The sequence below is a fragment of the Dryobates pubescens genome, chromosome 6, assembly GCF_014839835.1.
Source record: "Dryobates pubescens isolate bDryPub1 chromosome 6, bDryPub1.pri, whole genome shotgun sequence".
In the NCBI taxonomy this organism is placed as follows: domain Eukaryota; kingdom Metazoa; phylum Chordata; class Aves; order Piciformes; family Picidae; genus Dryobates; species Dryobates pubescens.
The window spans coordinates 35,337,158-35,359,877 of NC_071617.1; the positions used below are offsets into that span (position 1 = coordinate 35,337,158).

Below are 22,720 nucleotides of genomic sequence, written 5' to 3' on the forward strand. Positions count from 1 at the left end.
ATCTTTCTAATATTTTTGTACCAACAGGTCTTTACAAAGTGCTGAGTTCACTCTTGGTATCCAAAATGAAACAGATAGATCTTCAGCAATTTATTTGGAGCCAGAACTGGTACTGAACACACCTGAGAATATGCAATTAACAAATCACTCACAGTAAATGATTATAAAACATAGCCTGACCCAAAGTGTGCCACATTTATGTTTAACCAAAACCCCTCATGAAACACAGAACTTTCTATGCTGAGAATTAGCAGAAAGTTTCATCTCATTTTAAAATGAGGAGATATGCCTAGTACAGAGTAACCCATGTTCTGGCTTTTCAGTGTTGCCCAAGTGCCTGTTCCCATACATACTGCAGATTTTTATGGCAGTCATACAGATACATACATATAGTCAACAAGCATTTTCTGAGATTTGGGATTTTCCTCCTGACAAACTAGCACAAGTAAAATTAATTTGAAGGGGAAAAAATACAGCAGTTTGAAATAGGAAACATGATACTTGGCAAAACTGTATTTTGAAGAAAAACTTTCCAGAAAATTAAACATAAAACTTTTAATACCTGCTACAGTTCTTGACCTTTCCTTCTTCTTTCCACCCCCTGTGGGTTAAGTGCTTCCTCTTGTGAACTATAACATGATAGCTTTTGCTCTGAAGCCTTCGTGGCTCCAGGCAATAATTGCAATGCATCACCCAGCTTCTACTGGACCTGTTTCATTCATTTTATAGCATTTTGCCTAAATTTTCCACTCGTAAAACTCTCACAGATCTTACAGTTGGGTAGTTAGAACAGAAAGGTAGGTTAGGGATCTAGTTTTGGAACTGGGTTCAAGAGCCTTGCCATATACCTCTGTGGGTCACTCCAGGGTACAGAAAAGTGATTTTCTGTGATGGGTCCAGGGAGACAGGAGTTACTGGGGGTGCTTACTATGGTGTTTGTGACTGAGCTTCTTCAGGGCGAGAAAGAAATCACAGCAGGGACTCCCTCACTCTTTACCCATTGAGTTATAAAGCATGCTCCTCTGCAAAGCACATGACAGTAAGCTTGCTCAACACTTTCCTCGGATGTCAGAGCCAAAGAAAACCTTCCTTTAAGGTCTTAACATGGCCTAGCTTGCAGACCTGTATCATCTTCAAGATCTACCTATACTAGTAGCAGTTACCCTCCCTCTATTTCTTGTAACATCGTATCTCTGCACCAATCCCTTCCTAGAGAGTGTTACTTCTTCCTAACCCACTGCTGGATGATCCCATAGGAGGCATTCTCCTCCTTTTGTGGTAAAATCATCTGGATGAGCTGAGACATGAAATTAAGCTGCTACATTAGCCTGCCTTGTTGTGCCTGTAGCAAAAATAGTTCAGCCTTATTAGCAGGGCTAAACCACACAGATGTTCTTCAACTGATTAAAAAAGGGATGTGAAACATTTTATTTTTCAAATTCACTGGAAGGGAAGATCTACCTAAATGGCAGTAACAGCCTCGGAGATCCCATTTAAACTGCTGCTCCAGACCCCGCAGAGGCTTAGAAGCTTGAGAGAGACCAAGGCATAGCCAAATTTTGTGACTCCAACATAGACTGAATTACAATAACAGAACAGCTGTGACTTCTTCTGCAAGTGGCAACTAAAGGCATATTATTTATAGTTTTCAGCAAACTTGGAATCTGTACTCAGGTTCTGCAAACACAGAAGACCTGGTCCCTTTCCAGAAAAAGAACGGGAACGAAAGTCAGTGAGCATGAGGATGGCTGGTAAGAGTTGAGGATTAAATCAAGTCCAGCTGCCTCCTAGGAAAATGCAGTATTTCTCTTGAAGCCTCTCTTGACAGTTTTGACAAGTTCATAACAGAGCCAATATAGTTTTGAATAACAAAATTATCTTCATAAGCCTTGTGCTGCTTGCTTGGGTTACCCTGACAGTCTAGACAACACAGATATGTCTGCAATAAATTGGTGATCTTGCCCTCACCTGTACTGCAGAATCTGTTTTTCCAGTTGATGACTAATGCATCAAGCTGCTGAAAAATGAATTACTCTTCCTCAGCCAGTCAGCATTCAAATATGCATCTCATATCATTATCTGACTCTTAATTTTTGACCACAGATACAGCATTTTAGGGAAGAAGGGGCAGACAGAGATCATACTCATATCCACCACTTGCTATTAAGTTTTAAAGTTCTCATAGTCAGGGCCAAGCCAGCTGCCTTGTGAAGTAGTGCCAGCACCAAGAATAGAATTTCTTTACTTGCCATGTCTTCCTCTCGGCACTCTCCTTTGTTTTTCCAGTTGACAGAGTTTACTTCTTATTCAGGAAAAAGGCTATATTCACCCTCCATCTGCAATCATGTGTGCATATTTTCTTTCTCATAACTTCTCTTTGGGAGCTAATGGCTATAATAGTTGCCTTAGTGAGGTCACACTGAGTCTCAGGCTTTCCAGGCAGTCACAGACTGGCTTGCAAAGAATACATGGCTGCAGCTGCCCTGCATGGAAGCACTGACACACATACTTAATCCTCTGGCCGGCTCCATCACTTCGCACCCACTGCTTAGTGGACCTAAAGATTTCCCTGCAAATCCATCTGGGAGGCTGTAAAGTCTTGGCTCTGTTCTTGAGAACAGGAAATAATATTTAGGTGTAGCAGGAATGTCTTGATCATCAGCAGTTAAACCAGGTTCTTTGTGTCATCTCAAGACACAGGTCTTAATCTCTGAGTGAGATTCAGACTGTGTTGTTATAAACAGAAAGTAAAGCCAGGAGTACTTGCAAAAATAAACACTATCAGCCAAGCCCACCCTGCAACAAATCATAAGCAGCCTCATAAAGGCCCTTTACAGTCGCTGCCGGACATGATGTAAGTGTTGAGTGGCCTAAGCAGACCCTCACTCCCTGCCTGCTCTGGAAAGTCATGTGTACTCTCATTCTCACCCAAGGGTTTGATGCTTTCTAACTGGCAGTGTTAGTTGCTGCATGCTCTTCAAAACCCACATGGACTATGCTGCTATAGCTTATTGGACATGAGACCAAACTGCTTTTGGATCTTGGAGACTATAGAGAGAGAAGTAGCAGATAAAGAAACTTGCTCTTCAGAAGAAAACTAAAACCATAATTGGGGAAAAGAAAAAGTGGAAACAGTTACCATTACAAATCATCTTAAAAAGATAAAGAAACTAAGCACATATCTGTAGGCAGAACTTTGTGTGCGTGCACTAAAATATGACAGGGTGATGCAAAACTGTATGAAAAGAACAGGATATTTTAAAGTTCAGGAGAGTTGTCTAGAAATCTTTCTGGAACAGCAATCCCTAGGAGAAGAACACGTGCCATTAGGAGACTGTACAGTAACATATATGAAATTATGTTTCTTAATTACCTTTCAGGGATCCCTTGGAAGCTTTCCACATAAACTCTCCCTCTCTCCCCCTCTGCTTTATAGTCCATAAGTTAAAACCCAGTATACTAAACAGTTTCTCTCCTGGTTAGGTCTTTTGGTTTTCTCCCCCTAGTTTCTATAGCAGCTCTTTTGAAAGGCAAATAGGGCAGTGTAATTTGCTGCTGAAGGTTATATTGTCCTATTACTTCATTGGACACCTTAATTTACTGTATCTTACAAAACCAAACCCCCTTATTTGAAGGGGAAGCTACACTCTGTCAGTCTGTTTAACTGTGTATCTTTTAAAAAATATTTTTACCCTGAAGCTACCACCATCTGGAAGTAGTTAGCACAGGAAAATAATGAAGTGTCCATCTAAGTCTGTAAGACTTGTTGCCTACAGTCCTTGAGTGAGAAGATGAGTATTGCCAGTCATTCATTTATTCTACCCACATGCTGTTAAGTCATTTTAAATGCAAACATTTTGGAAAGCTCCTGCTGTTGCTTATGTGCTAAAACTCAAGATGAGGTTATCAAGTTTGCCTTGCAGCAACAAATGTCAATTTGCACTCCATAAAATATTGTGCAGTTTGTAGATGGCTGTAGGACATCAGTTGTAGCAAGGAAAGTACAGAAAGCTAAATCTCTAGTCTTACAGACACAGAAAAAAACCCCAACATTGATTGCCACCCACTTGAAATTCAAATGCATTGGTCAGATATCTTTGACCATACCCAACAGCCTATCAATGGTAGGAAGGAGGTTGTCTTCCCTCCACCCCACTCCCCCCACCCATCCCACCCCAGCCCCCCCCAGTTGCTACTGCCTTCTTCTCCAGCTGCTCTTATGAGCAGAGTGCATGCAATCCATAGAATGCAACCCACAGGAAAGAAGTTTGTTCAGCTCTTGAAAACAAGAAATCAGTCCTGTTCTGACAGCAGTCATGGTGCAGGCATACATTACAGACAAGAATGGCATGTTTCATGAGAATATCATTTTTGTCCAGCAAGGTTGCAGCCTCAGATTTCAGCTGCTTTGTATTTCTGTTTAAATAACTCCAGCAGTACCTATGATTGTTAACATCAGAAAGTTTTTAGTACCTTGGTAAAGCATTTTTCTGTATGATTCTACTTGGCTGTGTTAAAGTCACAACTCCCAAGCACTTTATTTTCCACAATGCTAACAAAACCAAAAGAAAATAATCTCAACAGCAAGGGCAATTTCAGTCCTCATCCCACACTTCCATTGTATCCTTTCAATTTGTCTTAATATTTGAAGATGCGACGGTGCTTGGTCTCCCAAAGGAATGAGCACCATGGACCCAATCTAACAAGTTATTTCAGCAAAGCATGTATGTATGTATGCATGCATGCAAGTGCTCTGAGGCCAGAGCACCAAGCACCTTCCAGGATTTAGTTGGTAGTCTATGGCAGAAAATGTTTTCTCTGATGGGTATTGTATGTCATAATCTAGAAATGAAGATACTTGCATAAACAAGTGGCATCTTTGCCTTCTCTTTTTAGATTAGGGGAAAGAACAATAAAATTTGCTTACCACAGCATGGTGTCCTTCATTGTAAAAAGTTACACACTTGTCTAATCAATGTGTATTTGCCTGAGCAAATATTAGCTCTGCAAACAGCAGCTACATTGGAAGTAGCTGCAGTTATCTCAGTTGCTTATGTCAGAGCAGTTTTTCTGTTTGCTTCTTTTTCAGTCCTTGCTCCTCGCACTTAGGAGAGAATAGGTTTAATCAAAAGCCTCTAGTCACACCAAAGCAAATCCACAAGCAGGAAAACTGATTTATTTTGGTACCTAACTTGTAGTTTATTATTTTAAGACTTTTTAAAAACTGGCTTTGATGGTTAGTACTATGCGCTTTAACAACTGGGAAAAAGGTAAGTCTATTACTACTATCCAATGATGAAGCTTTCCCAGTTCACAAGACTTCTCTCCAGGCTTAGCAAGCTAGTTTAAACAGGTTTATATGATTCTCTTTACCTGCAATTGACCTTCTCCTTGTGCAACTTTTTGGCTGACTCAGTCTGTTAGACACCATAGCCTAATGCCAGTAAATGCTGAGGGGATCAACACTTAAATCTCAGCCACTACATTACAAACCAAAGAAAGTTGGCTGTCAGGCATAAAATTGTTCCAGCCAAGAATCTTTAGTTCATGTACAAAGTATCACACATGAAAGAAAGATAGAGGAGCTAATGAAGCTAAATATTAGCCCAAGCTCTTAGATTAGCAAGAGATCTTGAACATAACAAAACTTAGCCTTGCATCCTCCACCTCGAGGTTCCCACAGCTGTTCAACATTGCTCTATGGTACTCCTGCCAAACAGGTGTCTCTGCCTCCCTGAGGTCTGGTAACAAATAGCTATTTGAGTTCAGTTTGTGCAATGGAAACTGTTTCCATTACAAACATAAGCAAGATCTATCCAACCAACTGATTCTGGGATCCCAAATCTTACATGTTTTCATAACCTGCAGTAACACAGCTTCAACCTTTCCCTTTCCACTGAGCTAGTCAGGTCAATGAATTCTTTGTTTCTCAGCTCATGAAACATGAATTGGCAAGCATTACCTTCACTGGGGCAGGTACCCCACTAAAACCCCTGGTTTAAAGGCTTGAACTCAAGTCTGCTCAGAGCTTTAAATTCAAGAGATTATTAGTGCAAGAGAACTACTGCATTCCTTATGCATAATTTAAATACTGTCAGCATAGAAACTCCTGTCAGTCTAGAAACTCCTACATTAATCACTCTGCAAATCGGTTTGGTACTGAACAGAACTGCATCGTATTGTAACAACTTGACTGTCCTAGGATGAGGCTGATAAACTAGCTGCACACTGTGACATTTTAAAATGATCATTCTCAATCTGAACATTCACAACTTTCCAAGACATTCCTCACAAATGAGAGGACCAGTAGAGCTATATAACTAGAGTTATACATCAGACTAAGCCTCATGTCAAGTGTTCCTTTAACATGCTTAGGAGCCAATTCTGTGTAGTTGAATTCTCACTACCTGGCATTTTTGACATTTTCTAGAGACACCAGTATGCCTCTTAATCATATGAGACATAATTCTATCCATCCTTGAAAGACGGCTCACTGAAATCCTTCAAGGGAACTGACAAGCAGGTGCCTGTAGAGAATGAATATGACATTTTTACCCACATAGACCAGAGCAGAAGAATTTAGCAATAGGAACAGACTCTTGAGCAGTTGATTACACTACAGTTCAACTCATGCTATCTGCATTGAGGTTATGCTGACTACCAATCACTCTTGCTTACTTAAGCAAATAGTTATGTATATCACAGCATTTATTGTAACTGCTGAAAGCAGTTTCTCCAAGTTAAATCAAGCACTGCCTTTAAATGCTGCTCCAGATTCTGCTTTATCTTGCAGCTCATGTCTAGTTTAATGAACTGCTTAGTTAGATATGGTTTTTGTCCTGTGTGATATAACTTAACCTTTGTAATTCTAGTCAAAACTTCAGAGTTGGTGTGCAAGCAATGCTTTAAGAGGCATTATGCTCAAATGCTCTGAATTATTTTAGGACCTTTTCCTAGATAGACTTTTATAGTCTTTCCTCAGATTAACATTCAACTCAATACTTAAAGGATTCTTTATTTACTTTTAGTCTTGTGCTCCAAGACAACCTTAAAAATCAATTACATAAAAGATTAATATTACAGAAAAAGGGGAGGTGCAGTTTAAAAAAAAAAAAAAATCTTATTGTGTCTTCCAATATAAAAATATACATCCAAATTATTATATAGGAAAAGCATATTGCCATTTCTGCCTTAAGCTGGTCCTGCCAGCCTGGAATCATACCTCTCCACTACAGAGCTCAAGAGCTCTTATCAGCAGGAGCATCTCCAAGGTTCATGTCACATGCATGATTCATAGAAAATTGCTTTGCTGCAGCACATGGACCCAACCTTAAGTGTTTTTTAAGGTGAGCCATAGTTTCCCCTTCAGCTGCAGGTGAAAAGCATCCAAACATCTCCTGGGAAGCATATGTCATATACACAAATCCATCTTCATCTTTGTAGTCCCTGTACACTTCTGCCATTGTCAAGGACATACTGGCTAGGCTTTTGTTGTTCACGAGCAAGTAGAAAGCTTGTGTAGCGTTTAGAGCCATCCTGCTTCTAGATGAAGGGAAGAAAAAGAGGATTAAGCATTAACAAGTTTAATAAAGTTTCAACTTTATGAAATACATTAAGCAGAGCAGTTGCCTGAACTAGGTTCAAGAAATGCTGTGTGAAGTCATTATGTGGCTCAATATCTTCATCAGCAGGAAGTCACTGGAAGCTGAAAGGCTTGTTCTCTGGGGAAAGGCTTGCCCTGTTGAGTGCTACTGAGCCCGGGCTTTGAGTTCCCAGTTACCAGGGAGAAGTAATGAGTAGAAACCAAAAGCTTTTGCAGTACAGCTGTAGTAAAACATTCCAGCATGGTCTGTTTCACTTATTAAACAGAGTACCTTCAAAAGAAGAGTCCTTTTCAGAGGCATTACGAAGACCAGGACCTAAGCCGTCCAAGAGCAAAAAGTATGTTTTACAGAAGTGATCATCTTTTAAAAGCATGCTGAAAAATACATAGCTCTCCTACTTTGTCAGGGAGCATCACTAAATACTTTGGGAGGCTTCTCTGTCATGTTTTATACAGAGAACATTTCATCCCACTCACACCTAAGAACTGCTTTGAACTGGAGCAAATTCAGCAAGGCACAGTAAGAGAGAAAGGCAGTAACAACTGCAAGCAAAGAAGAAGCACACAGCCCTGGTGCCAAGTTCATCAAGCAGGAAGACAGCAGAACAAGAATTTGGTGTAGTCTCTACTCACTACTGTTAGGGGGAAGAAAGAAGACTTAATGAATCCAAAAAGCATAGACCTTGTTCCCCACCTCCCCCACCCCCCCAATGCCCCTGAAAAAAACACTTGCAAGAGAGGAAGCAATTACTAATACCTTTATCCTGTTCCACATGAAAGAGAGCAAGATGTTCCAGCACAGCATTAGACAGCACCTGATTAGAAAGAGCAGCAAGCCCCAGTGCAGCACAGACCCACAGGCGCTGTCTACCTACCTGATGATGGTTATGAACTGTGTCATGGTCAGCTCCTCGGGAACAAGAAACTTGGTTTTGTCCAAGAGAGGGAGATACTTCTCTCTGTGGTATCTCTCAACAATTACCTGTTTTAATCAGAGTCACACTTAGTAAATCCTAAAACATCAAGGTTCCTCCCCTCTCCCCCTCCAATTCAGAGTGCCTCCCAGCGGTTCTTTTTAAATCGCACCAACAGCCTCCGATAACAAAACAGAGCTTTACCGGGATTTTAGTTGGAAACTTCGCCCGGATTCCTGCTACTTCTTCCAGCCGGGTGGCTGCGCGGGAGAAAGGAGAAAGGTTACGCGTGCGCGCAGCCTGCCGCGGTGCAGTCCCTCCGCGCACCCGCCGCCCCTACCGAAACTCTTTCTCATCTTGAACGGTCTGGCCGCCGGCACCGCCTGCATCCTCCTTCCACCACACTCCCGAAGCTGCTGCCACCACCCCGCCCCGCGCCTCTTATGGGACCCGGCGCAGGCCCCGCCCAGGCGTGCGGTGCCGGTGGAGCGAGGGGCTCCCGGGCGGTCGGCGGGGCTCCCGGGCGGTCGGCGGGGCTCCCGGGCGGTCGGCGGGGCTCCCGGGCGGTCGGCGGGGCTCCCGGGCGGTCAGGGTTTTCTTCACACACTTTCCTCTCTTCGCCCCGCCGACGACGGGGTGCAAAGGGAATGTGGAATGTGCTGCAGTGCCGCTTCTGTTCTTTGCTTTCTTTGGTATAAATTAACCGAAGTGTGATATATTTTGCATACAAGACGATGTAATACTTTGTGAGAGATCTTTGACTACGTTACAGGGTGGTTAAAGGGTGCTGCTCAAGGCTGGTCTGTTTCCATCTGCCTTCCCTTTACAGGTGGCCAGTCCAGAACATCAGTTACCTTCTTCATCTTTACAAACTGCTTTCAAAACTGGGTTTAGGAATATAACTAACAAACAAACAAAAACCCCACTACCGTGACAGTTCCCATCCTAACCATTTTATGATTCTATGATTTAAATCTTTTTCCCCATATCCACAGCCTACCAGATTGCTTATTTTCTGAATTACTGGGGAGATGAGGATCCTGCTATGAGGATAGGCTGATGGAGCTGGGTGTTGTTCAGCCTGGAGAGGATGAGGCTCCAGGAGGGACCTAATAGCAGCCTTCCAGTACCTGAAGGGGGGGCTACAGGAAGGATGGGGAGAGACTGGACAGCCTGGTCTAGTTGAGGATGTCCCTGCTGACTGTGGGAAAGTTGGACTGGATGACCTTTGGAGGTCTCTTCCAGCCTGGACCGTTCTGTGATTCCATGAGTTTTAGCTCTGTTTTTTTTTGTCCTTAACACATGGTTGTGATTTTATTTCAAGCAGTCTTCAGGTCCATCTTTTTGCCAAATATGATGACACAGATTCCCTGCCTTTTGGGCTGCTTATTCACCTGATTTCACGCAGCTGTCAAGAAGGCCTTGTGGCAAGACAGTGCTCAGCAAGGAGTACAGTTAACCCAAGACTAGCTGTTGAGTCTCTAAGTCATCTCAGTGGATTCCTGGAATTGATATGCCTTTAAACTATGGCCTTTTAAAATTTTATTTGATCTACCATGCTTTGACCACTTTTTCAAGGCAAAATCACTGTCACCTAAGACTGTGTTGAAAAGGACCATCTTAGTGTGTGTGCATTACCTATGCACGTGCCATATCTTTCATCCAGCCTTTCCAGAACAGTTTCCAGTGGATGAAGGCCTTAGTGCTGTTGATCTTTTCTTTTCTCTTGATCTGGACGTGGTGAACTTTAGTCACAGCACAAGGTCCTCTATGTGGCACTGCAAATTTAATTGCTCAGAGAACAGAAGATTTTTGCAAGAGTTCTGAATCTGGAGAGATAACTTGAGTCTATACTGAATCAGGGCAGATAAGCTCAGGGGTTTGCTTACAGTGCTGGGTCTAACTTCAGTTCTTTTGAGAAGAGGTGGGGTGACAGACTCAGGAAGCATGAGTGGAAGAATGTGTCACAGATGTGGCATGATGCCATAACTTGGCCTGGTGGTACAAGTATTTAAGAAAATGACTAAACAGAAGACTAATTAGAAGGGTAAAGAAACGGCATAGACCTACATATAGCACAGGACCAAAACGTGTGGAGGTAGAAGGATGCGTGGAGATCACAAAGTGTGTCCTTGGAGCTGTGGTCACTGTGGGGCTTCCCAAAGCTGTGAACAAGTTCTTCCAAACATCCCTGGTGGCTTCTGATGCATTGTGTGCAGATGAGAGAAAACCTGACACATGAGGGTTCCTCTTTCTGTGTCACCTGTCATTGCATACAAAGTATGAAAGTGTGGCTTTGTACAGGCCTCAGAGGCCCAGCTTCCAGAGAGAGGTGAGTTTTTAACTGTAAGCTCCTACAGCTACTGCTAGTAAGAAAAATGAGTATCTGATAAGAAGGGGTGCCAAAGAAGGAGAATTTCTGGTGATCAGTGAACCTGATTATCAGTTACGGCTCTAACTTCTGTTGAGAGCTAAGTGTAAGCACCGACTTAGGCTTTAATTAACCTGTGCTAATAATGTAATTGTTTCATTATCTGCAGACAGAGAGAATGGAAAGTCTAGTGAGTGACTACATGGCACCTGCATTCGCTCTTGCATTGAAATGCCCAGTTTTAGAGCCAAAGGTGGAATTTATTCCTTCTTATCTCCTTTCCCTTTCAAGTTATTCTTGTATGCACATAATTAATGAGCTGTTAGAGGAGTATTGTGCAGAGAGTGGAATACTCAGAGGACCCTACAGAAACAGAACTACCAAAGGGAGTCATTACTCTAGTTTTACCTGCTTGAATGGCCCAAGACTACACTCATAGGGGTCCCATAATCCCTGAACATTAATGCACAAACTTGGAGTTGCATATTTTATCTAGCCTATTTTTGTTGCCACACTTACAGCCTCTCCCTCAGTCTCAGGTTTGCAGCTGTGTAACTAAATTCTGATATATCCATTGTCTTTACATGGAGATGATTCCAGCTTCATGGACCTAATCACATAGAGTCTGGCCCAAATGAAGTTAGCATATAAGCAGCAAAGAGACAGCATGTCCTTCACATTGACTTATTTGACCTGAAGATATTAAAAACCTCATCCAATACCCTCAAGGTGTTTTAGTTAGGGAATTGTTTTCCCTGTACACGAGGGCGCAGTATCCAAAATTTGAGCATACTGTCTACAGAGTCCTAAAAATGAGGGAGCTCCTATAAAAAAATTAATTATGGTATATGAAGAGAGTCTGAAACAAGCTGGTGGGTACATTTTGGGACATACAAACTGATTTGTCTGAGAAGTATGGCTGCAGTCTGAATACATGATACTGCAGCAGAGGAAAATGACTGAGCAAATGACTGAAGGCTTTGCTTCTTGACCAAGTGAGGAGGTGCTTCTTTCATGGACTACCTAGCATATGTGACTTGTCCATTCTAAAATTTGACTGCTTTGCCTGCCAATTCATTTTATGATTTCAGAAGTTTTCATTGCTTCCCTTGTTTCTTGCACTTTTTCATCCCAGTTTCCAACATTTTTTTTGGAATCTGGGTAGAGAATTGGGGAGAGAGTGATGAATGGGCTCTTTCTCTTAGACTTCTGTTTCATTCATGCTCTTGTTGCTCAGAAAAAGGTCATTATTTGTGTTAAAGGCCTGAAGATTTAGAAAAAGTACATTTACTCAAATTGTTCTTGCTTGGTAGTTGTCATTCAAATAATATAGGTCTATATGGATATTAAAGGCTCCCCATGCTATGCAAAATATAAGCAGCTCAGAAAAAAACCCAAGCTTTCTCTGAAGAATTGGAAATATGAATTTCTCAGACAAGATAAAATGAAGTAGAAATAACTGTCAGCTGCAAAAAAACAAAATGAGAAGAATGCATGCAACATTTATAACACAATTTCATGGGGAAGGCTAAAATACAAATGATAACTCATTCCATGTTCTTGAAGCCCAAATGCCTTGAGCTGGTCACAGAACCACCCTGCCTCTTAGAGAATAAAAACAAACAAATCAACCACCAAACAAATACAAAACTATGCAAATAAACCTCAATATTTTATATGTGATTGTATTTAAAAACTACAGAACTCCTTACCAGTTGCCTTTATGTAGCTGAATGCTGCATGCTGAAATCACACTTCCAAAGAAGAAAAATGAGATAAAAAGTACAGAGTACTTGAGTAGAGAGGGACAAGTTGCTTCCAAAAAGGTCTGATGTTGACACATCACAAGGTCAGGATAACACCATAACATTAACTGGTCTGATGTGACTGTATATGTATGTCCAGATGCCATATAGTGGATCTGTAAGTTAGTATTTCCTTAAAGAGAAATGCTAAACACCTCTTTGAATGGTGAATTCCTCTTGAGCTTTTTGAATTCTGCTCTGTTCTTTCATGCTCTGAAGCATGTTTGAATGACAATATTGTAGCATGTATGCAAATGTGAATCACATAATCTGTGATTTGCAACAGCCGGGGCTGGTTACAGTAAGGTCTGTAACAACCAAAAAGGTGTAAAAGATAAGGAGGTCTCTTCCTCCCCTCTGCAAAGTTTTTGAATACACAGGTATGCAGCAGAGGCATGACAACATACCCAAAAGCAGGTATCTACTTTTCTCTGAGAGATGAACAGTGCTCGCCAAGATTTTAGCGCTTGAAGGAACCAGACAGATAAAACCCAATAACTGCACAGCCTTCAGTGCACTGGCCTTCAGAAGCCTCCCCAGTGCACTCTTGTTTTCCCATGTATTTAAAAACCCTGTGAGCTTTAAGGAATAGGACAGTAACCTCTAGCACAATGGTAGGGTGGGGGCACTGATGTTTTAAATTGCCAAAGTTTAATCTGACAGAGCTCAGGAGGCAGGGCTCCCAATCTGAAGCTGGGCTAAAGCTTTTTAGTCTGTTCTGCCAAGATGGCTGAACAGTGTGATGTCTAATGGAGGGAAATCCAAGGATAGGAGTTAGTAAAGAGAAAAACTCAATAAATGTTGAAATGTGGATGGCATTGCAACTTATTTGTGTTCCAGTGGAAGAGATTCACTCCACTCTTAGATGATGAAAAGCACTCTAGTATGCCATAGACTGAGATTAGGTTTTCTTTGTAAGTCAGTATGCAGGTGCTACTGAGTTAATTCCAGTGCAGCAAATCTTGAATAACAAATGGGGCTTCACTCAGACTATAAATTCTATCCAGCACTTAATAATTCTGAGCACAACTGGATATATAAGCAAGAGAAGCTGATGGATACAGTGCAGAAGGCATGAAACAGTTATGTGTACACTAATGATTCAAATATGAGCGATACAGAGGGACTGAGATTTATTTATTTAAGCAGCCTAACTGAGAAGGAACTAAAAATGCAGCATGATGTTCTAGGGAAAAAATGTGACTTGGCAAAATGAAGGCTTATTTGTTGCACTGAGAAAGACTGTGACTTCTACATATTATGCATAGTTATCTTAAATATGTGCATTCATGAAGGTTGTCTATAAGTGAAAATAAAATTGTCAAGAGCAGTTTGAAAAGGGCCTCAAGTATTCAGACTCAGTCAGTCAATTTAATGGTTTTTAAAAGAGCCATCCTGAACATTTTCTTGCTCCCTGAACATGGCTAGTTACAGACAGGGAGTCCTTTGCGTCCTTCTTGCCTTCTACAACTCTGAACCTGTCTGTTTCCTCTCATGTGACACAGAAGCAAACCCATTCTCATGGGTAAGTCAGAAATAATTATGTGCCAGTAACTAATTTTCTGAATACCAACAAGCCACTGGAGTATTCTTATATTTTAGGGGATGCATATTCCTGTATCTCAGCTGTATGGTCCGAACTCATCTGCTAATAAGACCTAAATGATGAGCTGAGCCCCTCTCAAAATGCTGAGGTAAGTAAAAAGGTCACACATGGTATCTCTGGGTTAATTTGCTAGTCTTTATATGTACTTTTAGTTGTCTCCTGATTTTTTGACACTTTTATTTAATCTAAATCTTATATCTGATGCTTAGTTTGGTGTAGCTAGAAAAGGTAAGAAGCACTTCTGTTACTTTTAAATGAGAGACTGTGTCTGTTTTCCACCAGAGCTTGGGATTCTAAGATTAAAATGTCTCTTCCACAAAAGAAATTTCAGTTAGTCTCTATTCTTTTTTCTCATTATTACCTGTAGCTGGTGTTCAGCTCATTGTGATTAAATAATTTCATTATGGGAATCTTTGTTTACAAGTGCACTAAATGTGCTTTTCTCGAGTGTTCTATCTTCCATGTAAAGTTTTTACGATCTCTCTCAACATTACGTCATTACATTTTCAACCATATTGAGACCACTGAGTAGACCAATTTATATTGAGATATCTTCAATAATTTTTAAGTTGATCCACAAAAGTGCTTTTGTTTAGCATTTTAAATTTGAGATTTTGAAACCTAGATTTCTCAGCAATTTTCTGCAAGTGTTGCTTAAATTGGTGATTCTAACTAGATGCAAAAAATAAAATGACTGGCCTTTCTTGAGGAAAGCTGACAAGGTTATTTAGTCAAGGTCCCTACATGTAGATCTTTGATTTTCTGTTTCCTTTTTAACAGTGGTTTATCAGCTTTCTGTCCCACAGGGGCTGAGCTCAAAGTCTAGAAACATTGTAAAAATGGCAAACTGTCATTGGATTCTCCTTTCCCATCATCTACTCTGCTGTTCTTACTGTTTCGCTGGGTTAAAAAATGGGTAGATGTCTGAGCCCAGAGAGTGGTGGTGAACAGATTTAAATCCAGTTGACAGCTGGTCACAAGAAGTGTTCCTTGGGGCTCTGTATTAGGGCCAGTCTTGTTTAACATCTTTAGCAACAATCTAGATGAGGAGATTGGGTGTTCCTTCAGTAAGTTTGCAGATGACATCAACCTGGGCAGAAGTGTCGATCTGCTCAAAGGTTGGAAGGCTACTTAGAAGGAACAGGACAGGGTGGATCAATGGGCTAAGGCAAATTACATGAGTCTGGATCCTGCAGGTCCATGCAACGCTACAGGTTTTGGGGCAGAGTGGCTTGAATAAGGCCCAGCAGAAAAGGACATAGGGGTACTGGTTAACAGCCACCTGAGCATGAGTCAACAGTGTGGAGCCTGAACTACATGAAGGACATTGAGGTGCTGGAATGGGTCCAGAGAAGGGCAACAAATGTGGCAAAAGATCTGGAAAACAGGTCTCATGAGGAATAGCTGGGGGAACTGGGATTGTTTAGTCTGGAGGAGGCTGAAGGGAGACCTTATTTCTCTCTACAACTACCTTAAAGGAGGTTGTAGTAAGGTGGGTGTCACACTCTTCTCCCAAGTAACAATTGACAGGGGAAGAGGAAATGGTCTCAAGTTGCACCAGGGGAGGTTTAGTTTGGATAATAGGAAAAATTTATTTACTGAAAGAGTGGTTAAACATTGGAACAGGTTGCCCAGGGAGATGGTAGATGGCTGAATTGTTTTCATCCCTGGGGGTGTTAAAAAACTGTGTAGACATGGCATTTTGGGACATGGTTTAATGGCCATGGTGGTGTTAGGTTGATGGTTGAACGTGAGGGTCTTAAAAGTCTTTTCCAACTGAAATGATTCTATGATTCTACAACAATTCTATGATAATATGCAATTATTATTCTTTCTGTCTTCAGAAAAAAACCCAGAAATTATATTGTTCTTGTGGACAATTTCCTTGATCATCTTTTTGAGAATCTGAAGGAATGTTCCTTTGCGTGGACAAGACACTTAGTTTTAACCTGAGGTGAGTGCTTCAGTTAATGCATTTCCTTTCTGTAGTCATAGCTGCTTCACAGCTAGCAATAGCTGATAATGTTTGTGTTTTCTTGATAACAAAGCCCTTCTGTGGGATTGGGCCTGGCTCATGAGGGCTGTTGCTGGATCAATGGTATTTTTAGGATCGTGTGCATATTTTCTTGTTATAAGGGATTGCTGTTACTTCACATGCATATCAACAACACTTAATGCAAAGACATAATAGGAAGGGAAAAGCTCCAAATTTTTCTCTGACTATAATTTACTGTGCATCTGTTTAAAGCCATCTGATTCTTTTGGATACCTATGATAAGCTGAAATTCTGGGAACACAATTTCCCTCTTCTGTTAATGTTTTTGCTGCTTGACTTGGTAGCACATTTGCATTCTGTTTGGTTTTAGCAGTGTTCCTAATATGGGTCCAGACCTCAGGGCCTGTACATTGGTGAGAGGGATCAGTATTCATGAAAAAATGGATTTAAAAGCTATCTTTGTCCATATATTATTGTTCTAAGGGGGTTTTGTGTTATATAGGGTTTTAATGCATTTTTCTCCAGTATGGCTGAATTGTTTTCAGATAGAATGTCAGTAGTTTTATGTGTCAGGCAGAGCCAAAAGTAACTGTTGGAGTTTGGTTTGTAAATGCTGGAACTTGGTTTGTATTTTAACCTTCAGAAAGGGTGTCATGACTGACCAAGAGCAGAGGATTTTTTAAAATAGCTTTGTCATGTCCTTATGAAGTTGGCAGCTTTGTTGCCATCTTGCTGGAAAGCCTGACAGAGGAGTTTGGAGAGTCAAACTCTTCTTCAGGGTCAAAAGCATGCCTCACCAGGAGAGTGATGCATAGAGTTTTCAAGAGTGACTGGTGCCTTTGAATACCTCCCTTTTTAGGTGCATGTTAATGAGGCCTGATCCCTACAGGGAAATTTTTCTGCACTTAATGTGGGAATATTAAGATGCCCACATTAGGTACTCAGAAACTGTGGCCCTCAGAACATAAAGTCCCTTTTAAATGCTTTCAGCAGAAATATCTAAGGCTTAGATGTGTGTCATGAACAAAGTTCTATAGAAGTCCTTGCAGTTTATTGAACACAAAAATGCTGACAAGTGCTTTAAACTGATATAATATTACTCCAAATCACAGACCAAACATGTACATCAGGAGATACTCAGAATCCTCTGCTTCAGGAATCTGACTGCAAATGACTGTCCAAAGTCCAGTCTTCTCAGGTTCTGTATATGGTCAACTCTCACAGAGGGTCCATTCAGTGCTCTGAACTGTATTCTGCATGAGTTCTTTCATTATTTTGGCCACACTATGTGCTTGATTTGAATATCTAAAGTGGGTACTGTGAATACTTTCCAAGAGCTCAGCCTCACAGGATTGGACTTGGGTTCTGCTCTAGTCCTCTTTTTGCCTATTTTCCTTTGCCCAGTAACATATAAGTTTACTCAGTTCCTTAGTGTTGTCAAGTGAAACTGTCACAATAGGTTATACCCATGTAACCCACCCTTTCTATTTTTCATCTGTAACCTGGGTTTTGGTTAAATCAGTTATAGAGAATGTCTGTATAGCTGCGAGGAAAAGAATACCTTTCTATGGGAAATGGATTTATAATGAAGCATTGAAGAATAGTATGTGTGGAATGGGAGACACTGAACAGAGGTCAGTCTGGTGAACTCAAAAGTGAAAAACGCTGTCTTGTTGCACAGTTCATAGGCTTAGTTTGTGTGACTAATGTGGGTGCAGTAGATAAGTCAGTTCTTCCCCACCTTTGCAGTACTGTGGCTGCAGTGGGCAATCTTTACAGTGGGCAATCTTTCTTAAACTACAAATGGAATATATTGCATCTGGGGGAGCTGTTGACTATGCAAAACATGCCACTGTCTTGCCTTTTGTCTTCTTGAGCAGATCTAGCTGCTTTGGAAAGCAGAAGACTTTCTTTACCTATTTTCTTTTGAATTCCCTATCTTCAGTGTCTTGAAATGCAATACAGTGCTAGTCTCACAATGTAGCAGACAAGAACTGCAGGCATAGTAAACCTACTGGTGGTAACTGTGACCATACAGCAGTGACCAGCAACAGAGTGGCCTTTACCCAGACACTCCTGTGATTGTAAGGGAAGACTATCATAAGAATCAGAATCCTGTATAGGAAGTACTAATCAAGAGGATTTTTTCTGTGGTATAAATGAAAGATTAAGTGAAACAGATCTGACACTTGGTGAAAGTCCCATCCTACATAAATGCAGAGATAAACCATATAGATATGATAGATGGCAATTGTGGAGTATTGAATGGCTCCTGTTGGTAACCTCAGGGAGTCCATTTGTAAGGATCAAATGATTCACAGAACTGGTGTCTAGGCTGTTCAGCAGCTGGTTCCTGATATGGGTCTTGCTTATTTTCAATACCTCCTATCAGTTTGTGTGTGAAGAAGACAAATGCATATCATAGTGCCACTTCAGTTTTTGCTGTGCCATTTCTCTCAAGTGGCATCACTTTGATAGAGAGGGCAAGCACCAGTTGTACATTTCCCTCCAGTTTTATAGAAGATCTTTCAAACACAAGGTTGAATCACACTTAGAAAATAGTGGTGGTTCAGAGGAGACAGCCTTATCCAAAATTTCAAGAGGGAACCAATGGAGTTGCCAGTTAGTGATTGTGAACAAGCATTAGATCCATAAAGCCTTCTGGCGAATTTAAATTCCCTTCCCTCACAAGCTCACTTGACTTTTTGCACCACCATGATGGGTGCTTTATGATGCTACCTTCAAGTCAAATTCTGTTGGGCTCACTAGCCAGAGGTGTGTTCGCAGGCTGTGATTTTTTTCTTCAAATCAAACAGCTCCAAGAAAACTGATCAGATTCTAGAAGGACACATTGAACTTTTAGAAAGAAAAAGAAGGAGTTTTCCTCTTTATTCTGTTTCAATATATCCTTAACTAATTCAACAGGTCTGTTACAGTATTCTCTCCCACAAATAGATATACCTTTTCCTTTAGTTCTTCATATACTGGCTTACATTTATTTGGGAGCAGCATCATGCTACATTGAATTAAGTTGAATTTTATATTACTGAAAAAAACAAATACTGAAGTCAATTTACAAATACCACCAGGAGGTTATTGGGAAACCAAGTTGGCTTTTAAATAGCTGATGCATCCATTTGCATCATTGTTTTACTGGGGACAATCAAAATAATTCAGATTCACTCTTGTAAATTCTCCCTGTCCTTTTTGTAGGATTAGTCCCATGCAACTCCTAAGTGCAAAAGCTGAAATGTTTTATTAACATAAGAACACTTGTTGCCTTTGAAATTTCAGCAGTCAGTGAACTGAGTTAAAATACTTCTGTTCTTGTATTTAATGTAATCACATGAACTGCTGCAGTTTTTTTGTGCCTATACTAGTATATGTAAATGTATATTAGTATGTATGATTTTAAGTATATACTTATAGACAGAGAGACACGTATATATGTGTGTTCTTTCTTCTTTTTCACTGAAGGTTTGTAGTCAGATGTACACAGTGGATTAAATATATTGCTATGGGTGTAAAGGATACTAAAAGTTTAATTGGATCAGATGCCTGTGGTCAAATGCAGTATCTCACTAAATGCCTCTCCAAAATATTTTCTTTTGTCAAGGAATGGTTTATAATTTAGACTTATAAAAAGGTTTCCTGGATAGCATTTGTTTCCCATGTGTAATGTGGTTTGAAGTCTACTTTCTGATCCAATTTTCTGCAGTTGTCTCTGAAACAGGCTTGGTGATTGATGGTGGCAAACTGCCTAAGGATGACTAGATATTTTGACTCTCTAACATGTGTCTCCAGAGTGGTGAGTTAGTGCCTATCATCATGTTAATGTCACAAAGTAAAGGAAGTGGGGTGAGAGAGTCACTAATCAAGAATTACTTGAGCTGGACTCCCAGAAGAAGAGCCAGCTGCTCAGTCTGGACCATATTCTTCCATGAAGCCTTAAATATCTTCTCAGAAGAAATCTTGAGCATCTCCCCTATGAAGAGAGACTGAGAAACCTGGGGATGTTTAGTCTTGAAGAGAAGACTGAGAGGGGATTGCATCAATGTGCATAAATATCTGAGGGGTGGGTGTCAAGTGAAGGGGAGCGATCTCTTTTTGGTGGTGTGCAGTAATAAGCCAAGAGACAATGGATACAAACTTGAACATAGGAGGTTTTGCCTCAACATGGGGAGAAACTTCTTTACAGTGAGGGTGATGGAGCACTGGAACAGGCTGCCCAGAGAGCTTGTGGAGTCTCTTTCTCTGGAGATTTTCAAAACCCACCTGGATGCATTCCTGTGCAGACTACCCTAGGCGATCCTGCTGTCGCAGGGGGCTTGGACTTGATCTCTGAAGGTACCTTCCAACCTTTAACATTCTGTAATCAGAACAAACTTTGAGTTTTGTTTTGTTTCCTGAACAGAAGCAGAATCAAGATATGTTTAAAGCTTTGATGAAAACAGACATGTATTGAGAGAATCAAAATGTCAGGGTGGATCAGAGTGAGGTCAGTTGTCAGTGTGGTGGTAGGACACAGTCTAGGACATAGAAGATGCTGGAGCAAGCCTCTGCCCAGAGGAACAAAAGGAGAAGGTTCTAATTCTTTATTATTTTCAGTTTCTTTCTTTCAGAGCCTCAGTGTCCTATGCACAGTAAGTCCACTCCTCAGGATAAAGATACATGAAACTTCCTCTCCTCACCCCTCCCCACCCCATTTAGGTGGTGTAAATTTCAAGGAAATAACTCACTCATTCTTCCCAGCACTGCTAATGAGGGTATTGAAGACATTTCTACCTCTGAACTTCACACTGGTTGTCATCTGTTGTTCTGTGCTTAGTTTGGTTTGAAAAAGTCACTGAATTAAATTTTTGCAATTGTAGCTCACAACTCTGTTCTGTTGGCCCTATTAAATGACTGATGAAGTGGTGTCTCCAGCACACTTTCCCGTTTACATTTAGCACGGGTAAATTTGAGTAAGTTGGTATCAATAATATTAGTTATGTAACTTTTAACTGCCTGGATACTTCTGATTCTGATTCCTTATATTTTTGCACCATAAGCCCAAGGATCATCACATACAAAAATTCAAAGAAGAGTTTTCCCCCCAGGGCCCTACCTGTACCATGCAGAAGACCCCAGAAAAGGTTTTATTCAGGGCCACTTCTTAAGCCCACTCTTTATTGTAGCCACTGTCTGTGGTTCCTTGTGCTAGCACTCCCGATTTCCAGCTCAAGTGAGTGTTCTGCTTTTTTGTACCTATCTTTAGGATGGGATAAGAGGGATAAGTGAACCTTCTGGTGGCATCAGGATTCTTATCCCAGTCTGACTGCAAAGTAGGGCAAGGCTTTAGAGGGAACTGCTTTTGAGCTAAAAGGTGCGGAAGAAAGTCAAAAGAAGATAGTAGCATCCTCATGAAGTCTGAGGCTACAGCTGCAAGAGCCGCAGCCAGAAAGTATCTGGGTGAATCTTGCTAAGATCCATCATGGAAATAAAATCAATAATGATAAATCAGCCATGTGCTAAAAGAAGCATGGCACTAGAGAAGTTGTGCTTAGTGTCATAGCTGCCAAGAGACAGGCACTAGGCACGTGAATACCAACTATAACTGGCTCCACTGCAGTTTGGGTAACCATAGAACTCAAAGGCTCGAATGGCTGTGAATGACTCCTGTGTGCTGTTTGAATAAAATTGAATTAAAAAAAAAAAAAAAAAAAGGAGAATGGCATGGATACTTAAAATACAACTCTGCTTGTGAGAGATTTGACTAACCCTAAAGGGTTAGTAACCATGGGCTTCATGTGGCACTTCAAGGTGAGAGCCACTACCTGACTGCAATAATGTCAAGCTGCCCTGCACAGCTCGGTGGGTCAGCACATCCTTTCGTACCTCTGGTGTCAGAATTTTTCCACTACCCAGAGCGCCACATTACAGCAAAGAGCTGTTCCTGTTCTTGGGAAGCTGTAATTCGCCATGCTTGTCAGAAGGTGGCACAAGAGATTTAATGGTCTGCCTGTACTGCCGCTCATGAAATGGACTTCTCTCTTAAAATGTCTGACGGCGTCCGCTTAGTTCCTAGGATCACCAAATGTGTATTCCATAATGAACTTAGGTTCTGCAGCTTTCTTACGGCACAGTAGTAATGTGTATTTACACACACACACACACACTGTTTACATACAGATTAGATTATGTCTGGGTAATAGAAGATCCAGTTGAAAAGGTATTGAAATGCCAGCCCTCTTGAGAACAATAGAGTGATAGAGGAACTCCTGCTCCGGTGACAGAGTGATTATCAAAAATCACGATCTCATACACAGGAAAGACAACCTTCCAGCAATTAAATGAGGAATACCTTATGACATATTCAATAAGAGCTTTTAAATATATAAGTGCATTAATACAGCTGTGCATATAACCTAGCAGGGTACCACGCA

At 41.0% G+C, this 22,720-nt stretch overlaps 1 protein-coding gene across 1 annotated transcript; it reads right to left on the minus strand.

The window, feature by feature from the left end:
• Positions 1-7,152: 7,152 nt before the first annotated feature.
• Positions 7,153-8,919, minus strand: MAP1LC3C (microtubule associated protein 1 light chain 3 gamma). The gene is made up of 4 exons (XM_054162494.1): positions 8,858-8,919; positions 8,722-8,777; positions 8,479-8,585; positions 7,153-7,542 (listed from the first exon to the last, which is right to left on the minus strand). The coding sequence occupies exons 1-4, from the start codon at positions 8,904-8,906 to the stop codon at positions 7,239-7,241; spliced, it is 516 nt and encodes a 171-aa protein (XP_054018469.1). The 5' UTR covers positions 8,907-8,919; the 3' UTR covers positions 7,153-7,238.
• Positions 8,920-22,720: the final 13,801 nt, after the last annotated feature.